This window comes from Sodiomyces alcalophilus (genome assembly GCF_042370955.1).
Source record: "Sodiomyces alcalophilus JCM 7366 unplaced genomic scaffold ACRALscaffold_3, whole genome shotgun sequence".
Lineage (NCBI taxonomy): Eukaryota > Fungi > Ascomycota > Sordariomycetes > Glomerellales > Plectosphaerellaceae > Sodiomyces > Sodiomyces alcalophilus.
Window position 1 is genome coordinate 2,192,872 of NW_027263534.1, and position 14,209 is coordinate 2,207,080.

Genomic DNA, 14,209 nt, shown 5'->3' on the forward strand with positions numbered 1-14,209 from the left:
GGGATCGTGTTGATAATTGCTCAGACAAACTCTGCTGCGAGTATAACCATGGTTTCTTTCGTCCACGTAAAACCGGATAGAGTCTATTCTTTCTTTTGGGTATCTTCAGGGCTTCAGTTGGATAGAACGGGTCCAAGTGATGTAAATGTTGATATAATATCGGAGCATGTTATCTCTGATTCTCAATTTCTCAGTGGCGGCCATGGCTCGCTGTAGTGATGTTAGCTCTAGAGTATTGTTTGTTTGAATCGATTTTTCGGCCATGATGCTGCTTGATAGCCCCTTGCGACTGAGTAAATGGAGTAGGAGGAATGGTGCAGGTGTTGCGCCGAGCTCCCATGCCACTCCCAACTAGCTGATACTCATCGGCTCCCAGACCGATGCTCGCTCCTGTAAGACTTTCGCGAGATCGCGTTCCAGCTAAACGGAGAATGGACTTGGTAATTTGACTAGTGAACTGGAGAGTTTGAGTCACAATACACGAAGCAGGGAAGGACGTAGAGTAAACAGGAGGAGCGCACTGTGAACGTTACATCTGTTATTCAGACAGTTGTGTTGTGTTAATATCTGCACGATCCGCTTACCGTGCTGCGTGTCCGACATGTCCATGGTGCCCGCTTAAAGTGAAATACCGTCTATTGACTAGGCTCTGCATACGGTGTGCCGCCATATATATCTTTTTAATAATATTTATGCTCGCCCTCAGGAACTCGAGCCTTGAGGATCTGGACAGCCGCATCGTGCCCGGCGCTAAGGTCCAAGGAGGCCCGTTGCAATCGGGTCTAAGAGAACTCGGGTGAGCTTAAGAGCTGCCTTGGCTCTCTCGACAGGAAGAACAGAGATATTACATCTATTGGTAGGTAGCGTACAATATTCTGACCGAACGTTGGTGAAATCTAAATAAGGAGATGAGAAGAGTCTAGGGAAGAAGGCATATCGTCTATAGTATATTGGAGAGAGGTGGTTTTGGCCCTTTGGCCTGAATAGGAATAAGAAGCTCTCTGGTAGCGTGTAAAGCGGGAGATAAAAGAGAGATAAGAGAGAAGAGGGAGTGAAAGAAGAGAGGGAAGCCCGAGACTTCAAACCTCAGATAGGCATCCGAATGTGAGGGAAGATAGTAAGCTGAATACTGTACTCACTCCATAGTGTAGAGTGATATCTGGCCGTGGTAGGTTTTCTGACCGGACACTGTAATCTGTATGTCCCGAGTCTCGCCTGTCGTTCTGGACTCTACTGGTTATTGTTTTCTACTATGTTGTTCTTGTTTCTAACCATGCTCTCCGTCGACGGTCGAGCTTTACCTGTGGATCAGATTTAGGGGATAAGGTTCCTAGTATACGAGAAAACTCGGCCGGGGCACTCTCTCGATATGAACCCAAGACACGCTCGATCAAAGGAAGCGCCGTCAGCGGTGTTCGATTCCGTGAGGGATCGTGGTCTCGTTGGGCGCCTTGGTACTGAAGCACTCGAAAAAGTCAGCATGCTGTTCATTCTACGCCCTACTGTTATTCATACGAGGCCATGCCACCCACAAGTTGTTAGTAGCTTGGTGGACTGGTGGTGTGGTGTTGTCGGATATAATATTCTATCCCACGCGTCAGCCTCCTGTTTTCCATTCCGACCATCATACGTTGGTTGGAATCGCGCCGTTCTCCACGACGTCAAGGCAACGTTTGAACTGACGGATTGACCCAGTGTATCGATTGGCAACCGTTGGTCGGCTTCTGCCTGCCTTCTGGCTTCAGGGGGAAGCCACTTACATGCATAATATGATTAAGCCAGCGCTCTATAAACCAACAAATAAGACAGACTTAGTATAGCTGAAGGTATACGTTCGGTGATGTCCCTGAGCAGCTTGTGATTAACGTCTTGTACACTGGTAGATCTGTTGGTTGATGATGGGGGAACTACTTACGCTAGGGGCCAAGTGATCACTGACCTTCCCATTAAGCTCTATAGATTTAGGCTCAGGGGCAATGAATCTGGCGGAGAATTTGTGAGTTGGCGGGTAATAGGCCGGCGTGTGGCTCTCTACCAGATGTCCAGAGGGACTCCCGGTATACTTGGTGGCATTGCGACCTTGGGCTGTTGGCACTGGCAGCATCACCATCATTGGCGGCATTGGCGATATTGTCGGCACTGGCGGCACTGGCCGCATTGATGATTCAGGTATATTAGTTTAAATATTTTTGTGTGTCTAAGTGAAGCGCTGAATTCCATGTCCATACACGGAGTTATAAGAGTTTCGCAGGGTTTAGACTTGCATCTTAGCTTAATATAGATAGTATATAGATCATAAGGGCACGCTGGGATGTTGTGCCAGGGGAAAGTGAGGATGATGGCAGGATTTCACCGATATATATACACATCTCGGGAGTCTCAGGACGATATGTTTGGTTGTATGCGTTCATTTGCCTCTAGCGCAACCTGGGTCAACATGCCGCAATAGCATCGCAATGAAAACAGTAGACCTCAGAGCCAGGGAAACTGATTGTACTCCTTGGGAGTTTGCTGCTCTCACTCCTGTGACAGGACAATCCGAAAGACAAACATTGGTACATGTGCTTCAGTGATCCCAGCAGGAGAGGTAAACATTCCCAGCATTCCATGAATTGAACCTCAAAGACCCCAGACTCTGACATCTGACGCTCATGGCCCTTTTCTCACTCACTCATCACCACCGGGCTCATGGTCATCCTTGAAATCTGGCAACCAGCCCTTGGGCCTCTCGGAGCCGCGGATGGCAATCCCATACCCCAGCTTCTCAACCTTGCGCACCGAAGTGCGCATCGCCTCCATCTTGAACCGGAACGTACGGTCGTGAATCTCGGGCAAGAGTTCGAACGCGGTACTGAGCTCGTGAAAGTCGGTGAGAATGTGTCTCCGCCTGCCACCACCCTCGTCCTGGCCCGCGCCGTCGCCACCCACGTCGCCGCCGACAAGACGACCGGTCTGTGCGGCGGTAACGGTGGCGAAGCGCATCATCTCGCCAAACAGGTCAAAGACGCCGTACATGTAGTCGTACTCGGTCAGGGCGATGGAGGCCGGGACGGCGGCTTCCACGGCTTCCGGGCTGAGGAGCGTCTGGGTGCGGAGGTAGTGGGCGAAGACGAGGGCCTCGACAAGCTCCTCTAGGCAGCGGAGGGAATAGGCGTACCGGTAGCGGTTGAGGGAGGCGAGGTCGGCTTCGATGGACGTGAGATGGGTCTTGATCTCGGCCATGCGGCTGTCAATGTCCTCCTGGGTGCGCTGGGGGAGGGGGCCGAGCTTGTTTACTCTTTTGCGACAAACACGTTAGCGAGCCCAATGTCAGGTGAAAGGCAACAAATACCTCTGACAGGAGAAGATTCTATGGTTCATGTCAGCTGAAAACGTTATTTGCCATGAAAAAACGAAATAAGATATTCTCATTCCTCACATCTTCTTGCTCAGGGCGGTGACGTCCCTTGAGGCCTTGATGATGCGCTCTCGCCGGTCGTGGTGCTCGTCTAGCTCATCGCGGAATTGAGAGAACATCGGCCCAAAGCGCGACTGGGCTACAGCCGGCGCCGCCTTGCCGCTGTCCTTGGGGCGCATGTTTCCGTCGCGATCTCGTTTGGACATGATCAGGTCATGTGTGTTGATGTGTGAGTGATGAAGTCAAGATGCAAACATCACTGTCATGTGTACGTACTTTTCGTACAGTACGGTACATCACAACATTGCGCGCCTGCCGTAACTTGGAAGTACCTGCGCCGCCTCAGCCTGCTTTCTTAGTCAGCAGCTGAATCCCCTGAACCTTTAGCGAGAAACAGAACTGATATCAGCTTCACCACGACATCACCTTTCTCAAGGACAGATTGAATTCCCAGGCTTGCAGAGAGGGTTCTCAACTCGACCATCTCATCGAAGAATGTCTTCACGACCAGATCAGTAACCCCCACACGAATCACAGTCGGCCACCTCCCATCTCTCACCTCAATCCCTTGGTCGGCCCTTTCTCACCATGGCGACATCCCCCCTGCTCTCTCGTCTCTTCAGGCCCGGCCCCCTGTTTACCGTCTCGGCCCTCCTCCGCGCCATCTTCCTCCTCTACGGCCTGTGGCAGGACGCCAATTCCCCGTTCAAGTACACCGACATCGACTACCTCGTCTTCACCGACGCCGCCCGCTTCACCCACCGCGGCGCCTCGCCCTACGACCGCGAGACGTACCGCTACACCCCTCTCCTGGCATGGCTCCTCCTCCCCACCGCCTGGAGCGAGACCCTCCGCCCGGCCTGGCTCTGGTTCGCCCTCGGCAAGGTCGTCTTCGCCGCCGCCGACCTGCTGGCAGGCTGGTTCCTCATCCGCATCCTGCGGCGCCACGCCGGCATGGACTCGCCCCGCGCCCTCCGCTTCGCCAGCATCTGGCTCCTTAACCCCATGGTCGCCACCATCAGCACCCGCGGCAGCTCCGAGGGCTTGTTGGGCGTCCTTGTCACGGCGCTGTTGTGGGCTGTCCTCGAACGCCGTGTGGCTCTGGCCGGTGTTTTGCTTGGATTTGGCGTTCATTTTAAGATTTACCCTTTCATCTACGCTCCGGCCATCGTATGGTGGATGGACGATGAGAGCATCGGTCGTACGAAACCGCCGGCCAGGGCTTTGTCGAAACGGCCGCCGCCACCAACCCCGTCCTTCCTCGACCATGTTTGTGGGTTTCTGAGCCCCGAGCGGATCAAGTTGGCCCTGATCAGTTTGATTACTTTCATGGGCCTTAATGTTCTCATGTATACCATGTATGACAGAACAACCCCTCGAACTCACCCTCTCCCCGTCTTTTCTTCTCGGTCATGTTGATACTGACCCTGTTTACAGATACGGCACGCCCTTCCTGGTTCATACGTTCTTCCACCACGTCACCAGGATCGACCACCGGCATAATTTCAGCGTTTACAACATCTTGCTTTATCTCACCTCGGCAGTGCCCTCTACGTCCTCGTTTCAGACCGAGTCGGTGGCGTTTCTTCCGCAGATCCTCCTTTCCACGGTTCTCATCCCCCTCGTCCTCGCCAAGAAAGACCTCGCTACCTCCATGATGGCCCAAACGTTTGCATTTGTCACTTTCAACAAGGTTTGCACCAGCCAGGTATGCTAGTTTCCAGTCCCTCTTTGCCTCCTGTCCCTTTTGCCTTTTGCCAACTGACAAACCATTCAGTATTTCCTCTGGTACATGATCTTCCTCCCCCTGTATCTTCCAAACTCGTCGTTCCTTAGCAGCCCAAAGCTGGGCGTATCTGCATTGGTCCTCTGGGTTGCATCCCAGGGGGCGTGGCTGCAGCAGGGATTTCAGCTCGAGTTCATGGGCGGCAACACCTTCTTTCCAGGGTTATGGGCCTCCAACGTTGGGTTTTTCCTCGTCAACTGCTGGATACTAGGTATCATCATTACCGACGGTGCCAGTATCGGTGCTGGTGGCGGACCTTCTTCGCAGAAAAAGGCAGCGAAGAGCTAGGAGGGCGACCGTCGTGCGGCGTGCCTATGGAGATGTTGCATCTGAAGACTAAGGCTTATAGGTAATAAGAGCCATATCTTAGGTACAAATCGAAATATAATTTTCGTTTCGTTTCCATGTCTTCTACGATGTAACTCTCAAGTCTTTTTTCATAATTTCGCTCTTGGACTGTTGAGCTTGGGTCATGCCGATTCTAGTCACGTGAACACGCGTCAATGTTATCGCGACGCCTTGACAACCCCACATATTATCTCCAGTTACACAACTCGCCTGGAGCATCTGTACCATCATTCCATCGCAAACCGAATGCCGTCATAACGCCCCTAACCACGCTACAATTTTGGCCATTTGTCGTTTTGCTCCGAAAGACGTCTTGGGTAGATGTGGTTGCTGGAGCAAGAAGGCGATGTCTTTGGAGGTGCGTCATTCATACTTCGTACAGCTATTATCAACGTTCATCTTCCTCCTCGAACATGCTAACGCGTCGTCCAACAACATAGGCCGGCGGCTATGGCTCCGGCCTGGCCAGCTCTACCTCTTCGGACGAACTACCTCGGAACGTACGCAGAGCCTTCCCATGCACCTCAATCCGCAACGTCCCGGAGCCAGACTAACTATTTGCCAGCCGGCCAACATGTCATCTCCCACAAGACCATCTCGCGGAAGCACATGACGATTCGCGTTGATAGTGTGCCGCAAGGGAACAGTGTACGTCTTCACAGGTATCTTTCTCTTTTATGTGGTTCCGGCTGATAGATTGGGCAGCAAGACCTATCGACACGATCCGACGTCACCATCGAAGACCTGTCGACCAAAACCGGGACCACCGTGAACGGGAAAAAGTTCAAAGGCGAAACGTATACCCTCACACAACCAAGCGCCGAGATCAAACTGGGATCGTGTCCAGACATATTCAGGTACATTGGACCATCGTCTTTGCCATTTGCTCCGCTGCGCCCATCGAACGGCCCGCGCTGACACGCCCCAAGGCTATCATGGCATCCTGTCGCCTTGGCTTTCAGTTTCACGAGCCGCGAGCTTCAAGCCGACCCCTTTAGCCGGTTGCGCGACTCACTCGAACAGCTGGACATCAAAATATCACTCGAATACAATATCCGCCATACGACCCACGTCGTGTCCAAGAAACGCAACACCCCGAAAGGCCTCCAAGCTCTCATCAATGGCAGGTGCATCGTCACGGACGCCTTTGTAGATGCCATCATTGAGGCTACCCAACGGCCGGGAGACGGCGAGCCTTCTTCTCCGTCTCCCTTGGAGCAAGACTTTGACGGAAACTGGCCAAACCCCCTTGAATATCTGCCTCCGCGCGGAGGCGAACCTGTGGAGAGACCGACAGACGCCTACGCCCCCGATGCCGGCCGTCAAGACGTGTTCGAGGGCTACACCTTTATATTCTACGACAGAACACAGTTCGATAACCTCCTGGCCCCCATCACCAACGGCAAGGGCAAGGCTCTCTTCATGGAGGTCAGCCCAGGGGAGACGCCCGTAGACGACTTTATTCGATTTGTCAAGACAGAAGCAGGCGAGAAGGGGCTCGGTTCGTTCGAGGATGGAAGCGAGGGCCGGGGCGTGGTCGTCGTACGCTACACGCCCAGCAAGGGCGACCACATGGACTGGTACGCCGATTTCTTCACCCAGGTCTCGTTGCGTCTGGACCACCGGCCAATAGAGCAGAAGGAGTTTCTCGAGGCCATCTTGATTAAGGATGCGAGCATCCTACGGCGACCACTCGAAGTTGCCACTCCCCAGGATACCCCCGTCGCCCCAGCCGGACAGCAAGTCACAGCAACTGACGGGGAGGCAATGGAAGTCGATCAGCCTGGTACTCCGCAAGAAACATCTCAGAATCGCAGCGCAGGTTCGTCGGTACCAGTACCAAGACGCAGCCGGGTTAGGAGAGCACCGACACGCCGATTCGCTGGGTTCGCGAGCCAAGACGAGGACGAAGACGATGACGACGCCGAAAAAGAAAATACCGCGCCAGACGTTCCGGCCGAAAACCCGCCCAATACCCAAGAGGAGACTCACGGCTTGTTCGTTTCACAAGAGCCGGAACCATCATCCGCGGAAGTCCCCGAATCTGGTGCGACAACCACAAGACCCCTTCGCAAGCGGAACGTCGATGACGTTCTCGGGGGCATGTTCCCCACAGCAGATGCGGTGAAACGTCGCCGGATCGAAGCCGGCGAAGACCCCGTCCCTAGCCGGCCGTCTCCCCTCCCCACAGACGACCAGGAAGCTGAAGCCAGGCCGAAAGAGCCGAAAGCGCCGTTGAAGAAGCCGAAAAAGGAGCTCGACGTGCTCGAAGAAGCGCGAAAGCAGCGCGAGGCGCTGGAAGCCGCAGCCAAGGCCGAGCAGGAAGACCTCGCCACGCTGCCGTCGGACATTGACCTCAACGCCATCCGCCGCCTCCACATAGTAGAGGAAATCAAGGTCCGGCGGCCCACAGAAGCTGGCGCCGGCCAGCGCTCACGCGACCGGGATATCGCGGAGGGGCGGTGGGATCCGCAGTGGAACGGACGCAAGAACTTTAAGCGGTTCCGGCAGCGGGGGGCCACAACGGGACGGCCGCCGATGAAGGTCATCATCCCGTTGACGGAGGTGAAGAGGAAAGATTACGGCATCGGGGACGATTACTGGTTGGAGGACGACGGGGACAAGCGCCAGAACGAGACGCAGCAGGGGAGTGGAATGCAGAATTCGGCCCCGTCGGCGTCTTTGCCGAAGAAGTCCGCCAGGACGACGCAGCGGATCGTCCTAACGGATGATAGCAGTGGGGAGGACGGAGAGGAACAAACGTTGGCGGGGAGGGACGCGGATGATGATTCGACGCTGCTGCCTCCTCCGCAGTCCATCACCGCAGCGTCGTCCCGGACCATGGCGTCGCAGGCAACGCAGAGCACGCGGTCCGGCACGCGATCCGCTACCAGGAGCCAGGCGCAGGCGCAGGTTTCGCAGAGGTCGGTGGGGTCGGGGAAGAGGTCGGCACCCCCTCCAGCGAGGGAACCGGCGGCCAAGAAGCCGCGGGCGACGAGAAGGATAGCGGAGGTGCAGGACAGCGACGAGAGCGATGATGAGCTTCAGTTCAAATTTGGGAGACGGCGGTAGACTTGTTCTGAATACCTGGTGTATTTTGTAGCATTGTAGTGTGCTCCCTTTTGCCTTTCCCTTCTTTCTTCATTTAATTCTTTTTGATCTTGGGCATGATGACGGACGGGATTCAGCGACAACTGAAAAAGGGTATCTGTCTAATGAATTTCTTCTATCCACGTCCACGGCACGTTCTCCGTCTCCCTTCTATACTGGTCGAAACGACACGGACCACACTGCAGCATGCTGACAACCAAGCTCGTAAAGATGACCAGCGACATTCAACCACGCTCAATCCATCTCATCCATCTCACTCTCCCTGGCCCCCTCCTCCTCGGGCACCAGGACGCCAACAAGACAGGCAGAAAGCATCGTCTCGTAGTTCACCCAGGGATGCACCTCGGCAAACAGCCTCGTCCCGTCCTTGCCAGCGCAGCGCAGCAGCTCCCCCCGACCGCCAGGATGGTAATCCGCATAAGGGGAGATGTTGTAGACGCGGCCGCCAAAGGCCGTCCAGGCGTCGGTGCCCCTGCGGCCGGACTGGCGCTTGAGCATGGAAGGCGTGACCTTGAGGTAGGGCGTGTCGGGGGGCAAGTTCCGGAGGTCGGCGGTGGGACCGGATATGCGGGCCCAGTCGAGGGGGGAGTGGCCTGGTGGGAGGAGGACCTTGCGGGAGGGTTTCTGGGGGGGTTGGTTATGGGTCGGCGGAGGGGCGAGGGAGGACGACGAGGAAGAGGAGGGACCGGTCCTTGCTGCGGCGCCGGGGGGGATGCGGTTCGGGGCGGGACCGCGGGCGATTTGCTGCGAGTTGGGGCGGGGGAAGACGGAGGAGGGAACGGAGGAAGGGGTCATTGGTTGAAGGCGGGGCGGCGCTGCGCCTGGTGCGCGGGCTACTTGGGGAGAACCCGCCATGGGGAAGGACGGGCGGGGTGCTGAGGCGCTGGCGACTTTTATTGGGAGCGGTGGCGGAGGCATCATGGAGGATGCTGGGGAGGAGGATGGCGTTGTAATGGAAGGAGGTTCGGCTGGTTGTGCGAGAGTCGACTCGTCGGAGAGGGAGAAGGACGGGACGGAGGTGTTGGGGGTGGTGGCGACGGCCTTGGGCGTCGTCTGTTCGTCTTCGGGCTCGGTAAGCTGGGGAGGAGACTGGAGAGTAGGTACGGCGTTGGATGTTCGGATGACTGGAGGTGGAGGCATGGCCGCGCGATCTTTGGCAGCTTTGACATGGGGCGCGGATGCGGGTGAGAGGTCGGCGCCCGGAGGTCCTGGTGATTCCTTTTCCACCTGTATCCTTGGGGTTTCCGAGTCTGCTGAAGCGACATGTCCTCCTTCATTATTCGTCTCGGCCGTAACGTCGTGACTTTGTGCAGCGGTGTCTGGAGGAGGTGACGAGCCTTTGGAGGGCAGAAGAAGCGCGGGTGGCTCGCGACGGGTCGGGAGGAGAAAGGTCGGCAGGTAGGGATGAAGCCATGGTGGTGGGGCGACGAGGACCCAGACGACAGAGGCGACTATGAGGGAGACGCCGACGTAGCCCATCGTGGGCAAGAGGTGGTTTTGGCGATGAACGACGGGCGGGATGCGTGGTGTCGAATGCGGGTGTTTGGGTGTTGAAGGGAAAATGGCAATTCTTTAGATCTCACGGTACGTACTCTTGAAGGTTGGTGGAGGGGCAGCCGGGGATCGGAGCCGACGGAATTGTGGGACTACAACGTACGTGGAAGTACACTGTGAAGTACCTCTCAGTGCAGCCGAAGAATGTGGGCCGCGGGTGGCTAAGGTACAAGTCGAATTTAATGAAATTAGTGCCAAGGTTACGTCCAGTATAAGGACCTAAGTACCTATCTCGAGTGAGTCGGCAAGATTATCACAAGACGAATTCAGTACACCTACAACGTATATTATTCAGGCTTGATATTAAGAATGGTGTGGCTGATTATCACGGCCATAGTCTTCGAGTTGAATCATGCGTTACTTTGTAACCTTTCTTCAGCGGCTTCGGGAAAGAGTCTGAGGATCCGCTGTTGTGCAGAAAGTGCATGAAGACATAAATGGCATTGAAATGAGATGTACTCTGAGTGTACCCCACTACTCCGTTTTCGCTGGAATTTTTGTTGTTTTGTTTTGTCTTGTTTTATTTTATTTCAGTACTTTCTGCGAGGTAAAGAATTCCTCTCTCTCGTGCCAACCGTTATCTGTCTTTATACGAACTGACCTCCCGGTTTCTTTTACAAGTTTCCACTATATCCATCTCTCTAGACGAGAAAATACACATCTTTAACTGCTCAGGTACTCAGTACGCGGATCAAGTCCGTAAGGACAACTGTACGTTGTACGTATGTACCTATCTACGGAGTACCATAAGTGGATCAGGCGAAGCGTTACTGAAGAGTACGTACTAATACCATTATAGAATGTACTCTTCCGCCACACAGACACAAGCAGTACTTCCCAGGTGGTACCAACTTGGTCAAATGGAGGCGTCTCCCCGGGCACGGGATCAACAAGTCAAAAATGTCATTCCTCACCACGTCGACGACCGGTGACAACACCAACACCAACCTCACCACCAACATCACCATTTCCTCGACACAATCGTCCCGCCGCCAATCCCGCCCGTCGACCACTACGACTTCGACACGCTGCACCGTCTCCTTTCGAAAACCTACTTCCACGACAATCGTCCGGAGTTCCTCGGCCATTACCACACCCCTGATTGATCACCCCCACAACCCGCCAAAACAACAACAACAAAGACATCAACCACCAAAACAAAAGCCGACGACGCCGTCCGCCCGCGCGCCGCTCCAATCTCGCCATCACAATGTCCTGAGCCTCACCCACCCTCGCCCTTCGTCCGTCGTCGCTGGCCCAAGACCCAGCGCCGCCCCTACCATGCCCCCGCCCCACGATAGGGGCGCGCCCGCCGCTCCTCGACAGCCCGTCCTCAGCGCATCAGCCGCCAAGGCCCTCGGCCGTACGCCCCTGACTCCCAAGATCGCCTCCAAGGTGCAGACTCCGGGACACCAGCCCGCCGTCACCCCGCTCGCTCGTCGCCGCAACGAAAATGCACCCCCTCAGCCGCCCGGCTCGGCCGCCTCCAAGGACGAATACGCCAGTCCCGTGTCCGCCTTCCTCAGCAGCAATGTCACGCCACGATCCGGTTCTCGCCAGAGCCGCGTCGATAGTGCTAATAGCACCCCGACCGGCACGCCGACGCATGACCGCCTCGTTGACTGGGACGCAAGTAGTGGAAGGCCGGGAGGGGATGCCGAACAACCACAACCACCACAACAATCACATCCATCACATCAGCAACCACATCAGCAAGCACATCAGCAACCACAACAAAATCTAAAGAGGCAATTCGTCACCTTCAGCTCCCCCGCTGATCATCGTACTGCCAACGATACCACCAACCATAACAAGAACAAGTTCTTCTACGCCAGCGACGCCAAGGGCTCTCAGCACCCCCTTGCCATGTCCAAACCTGCCGCTCCACAACAGAGGGGCTCTACCTTTCTCTACGCAAAAGGGAGCGCCGTCCAACGAAACCGACCAACCTCTCCCCCCGTCTCCGCCCCGACCTATGCTCCCATCCACGCTGCCCAGGACCAACAACCTGCCACCAAGTTCTTCTACGCAAATGGTGCACCCGATCTACAACCTGCCTTCCGACCCGGCTCATCCGCCGGCTCCGCTGTTTCTTCTTCGACTTCCAAGCTCCCTACCCTCCGAAACCCCGCAAGCACAGTAGGTACAGGATACTCCTTGGCGCGACCGGTGTCGCCCGTCAAACAAGTCCAACAGCCGCCATCCAAGGCTCCCTCTATAGCCGCCGGCCCGACCTCGCAGAGCCGTCCGCACTCGCAGCTCGTCGCCAGCCCCCCTCCACTAGCCCCCACGTCAGCTGCCAAACCGCGTCTCAGCACCGAAGCGTCCCCCCAACCCGGCAACCATTCCCGTAACGGTAGCATCGGCTCCGGCGACGCCATGATCATGTCCCAGTTTATGGCCTCCCAGATGTCGCAGGCCTCATCCGGGGCGTCGTCCCCAGCCACCCTGCCGCCTCCCAACCCAGCCATGACCATGGCCTCCATCATTCAGGCCGCCGAAGACTTTGCCGAGTCGGACGAGTCCAAAGCGCAAAGCGAATTGCAAAGCCCGACCAGATCCACCCACTCGGCCGCCGACCCTCTCAGCGGCCTCGTCGCCAACGCGCGCCGCGAGCGGAAAGTCCAAGACTTGGAAATCACCAACGCCTCCCTCGAGGCCATCAACCGGTCGCTCGAACGCCAGCTCCGCAAGCAGACGGCCGAGCTGCGGCGGTACCGTCGCCTCTCCCGCGCCGGCCGCATCTCCTCCCTCGCCTCCATCGCCTCCAGCCGCATCCCATCCGACTCGACCATGGCCAGCACCGGTCCCGGCGCGGAACCCGGCCTGGATCTCTCCGATCTAAGCGAGGAGGACGAAGACGAGTACGAGGGGGAAGACGACGAGGAAGAGGACGACATGGACTCATTGTACGACACGGATCCCTCCGACACGGAATCCGCCTCGGGACAGACCCTCAAGGTCGACCGCCGCCGCAAGCGCGACGAACGCCGCCTGGAGCTCGACCTGACCAAGCACCGCGAGCTGCTGGTCGACAGCCAAAAGATCAACCAGAGCATACGGCGCTGCCTCCGCTGGACGGAGGAGCTCATCAAGGACGGCAGGAAGGCCCTCGAGTACAGCGTCCGTGTGAGCGACGTCGACCTGCCGCCTCGGGTGCTTGCGCCGCAATACGACGACGACGAGAACGACCTCGTCAAGGACGATGGTCCAGACGGGGACGGGTTGGAGCGGGAGGGGGACGAGACTTTGCAGGAGGGCAAGGCGCTCGTTCATGACGCGAGTGACGATGGCAGCGCGCCAGATAAGATGAAGGACGGGAAACTAACACCGCCGTGGGGGAAGGATCCGCAAGACAGGGATAGCGGTATTGAGCTCCCTGTTGACGGGGGGTGATTGTCTGTCTCTCGCCCTCTCTGTCTCTCCCTCGCCCTCTCTCTTTTTATTTCTTTCCGCATACTACACTATACCCACCCCTATACATTCAGGGGACACATCACTGCATCTTCTTGACCTCAGCGTCGCGGCAGGCTTCGACGACGCATAAAACACGCTCACTCACCACTCTACGGGACACTTTTTTCTTCATCTCAGGAGGGCAAAGGCAAAGGCAATCTAGGGGTAGATTCCCTCGGAAACGGCGTTGGCGGGCTTTCTATCGCTCTCTTTTCTTTTTCCTTGGATTGTTCAGTAGTGCCAACATGCACACCAACCGCCACCCACGACCACCGTCCGACCACATTCGCCCTTTTATTTTCTTACTTTTTTCTTTTCTTTCCTTTGTTACGAACTTGTTTCTGGACTGGGCACATCTTGTCTGTACCATTAGATACCCCATCAACCGAGCACTACATATACTTGGGACCGCTGAACGAAGGCGGAAACGAAGAAATAAATCAGTATGACGTCCATCCATGGTTCTATGGTATCGGAATATGGTGTGTGAAGCGCCGTGGGATGAGGTTGTGCATGGCTGTCGACATGCATTACACCGATGGAGGTGGAGCGCTCAC

The 14,209-nt window shown here is 56.1% G+C and overlaps 5 protein-coding genes across 5 annotated transcripts; 3 read left to right on the top strand and 2 right to left on the bottom strand.

Moving 5' to 3' along the window:
- Nucleotides 1-2,252: 2,252 nt before the first annotated feature.
- Nucleotides 2,253-3,659, bottom strand: ACRALDRAFT_1075741 (uncharacterized protein). Its single transcript, XM_071018425.1, has 3 exons — nucleotides 3,419-3,659; nucleotides 3,332-3,349; nucleotides 2,253-3,277 (listed from the first exon to the last, which is right to left on the bottom strand). Exons 1-3 carry the CDS (start codon nucleotides 3,601-3,603, stop codon nucleotides 2,668-2,670), a joined length of 813 nt encoding a protein of 270 aa, XP_070876042.1. The 5' UTR covers nucleotides 3,604-3,659; the 3' UTR covers nucleotides 2,253-2,667.
- A 171-nt stretch (nucleotides 3,660-3,830) lies between these two features.
- ACRALDRAFT_1075742 (glycosyltransferase family 50 protein) lies at nucleotides 3,831-5,586 on the top strand. The gene is made up of 3 exons (XM_071018426.1): nucleotides 3,831-4,755; nucleotides 4,835-5,105; nucleotides 5,175-5,586. The coding sequence occupies exons 1-3, from the start codon at nucleotides 3,986-3,988 to the stop codon at nucleotides 5,469-5,471; spliced, it is 1,338 nt and encodes a 445-aa protein (XP_070876043.1). The 5' UTR covers nucleotides 3,831-3,985; the 3' UTR covers nucleotides 5,472-5,586.
- Nucleotides 5,587-5,785: 199 nt separating this feature from the next.
- ACRALDRAFT_1062659 (uncharacterized protein) lies at nucleotides 5,786-6,924 on the top strand (the record flags this gene model as incomplete). The annotated part of the gene is made up of 5 exons (XM_071016645.1): nucleotides 5,786-5,889; nucleotides 5,972-6,031; nucleotides 6,097-6,179; nucleotides 6,237-6,388; nucleotides 6,461-6,924. Coding segments are annotated over exons 1-5 (782 nt in total), but the record flags the coding sequence as incomplete, so codon positions are not given.
- A 1,952-nt stretch (nucleotides 6,925-8,876) lies between these two features.
- ACRALDRAFT_1062660 (uncharacterized protein) lies at nucleotides 8,877-10,121 on the bottom strand (the record flags this gene model as incomplete). Its single annotated transcript, XM_071016646.1, has 1 exon — nucleotides 8,877-10,121. One exon carries the CDS (start codon nucleotides 10,119-10,121, stop codon nucleotides 8,877-8,879), a length of 1,245 nt encoding a protein of 414 aa, XP_070876045.1.
- A 24-nt stretch (nucleotides 10,122-10,145) lies between these two features.
- On the top strand, nucleotides 10,146-14,106 carry ACRALDRAFT_1093029 (uncharacterized protein; the record flags this gene model as incomplete). Its single annotated transcript, XM_071019651.1, has 9 exons — nucleotides 10,146-10,189; nucleotides 10,253-10,299; nucleotides 10,329-10,353; nucleotides 10,446-10,465; nucleotides 10,534-10,590; nucleotides 10,628-10,695; nucleotides 10,731-10,763; nucleotides 10,872-10,907; nucleotides 11,025-14,106. The coding sequence occupies 9 exons, from the start codon at nucleotides 10,146-10,148 to the stop codon at nucleotides 13,590-13,592; spliced, it is 2,898 nt and encodes a 965-aa protein (XP_070876046.1). The 3' UTR covers nucleotides 13,593-14,106.
- Nucleotides 14,107-14,209: the final 103 nt, after the last annotated feature.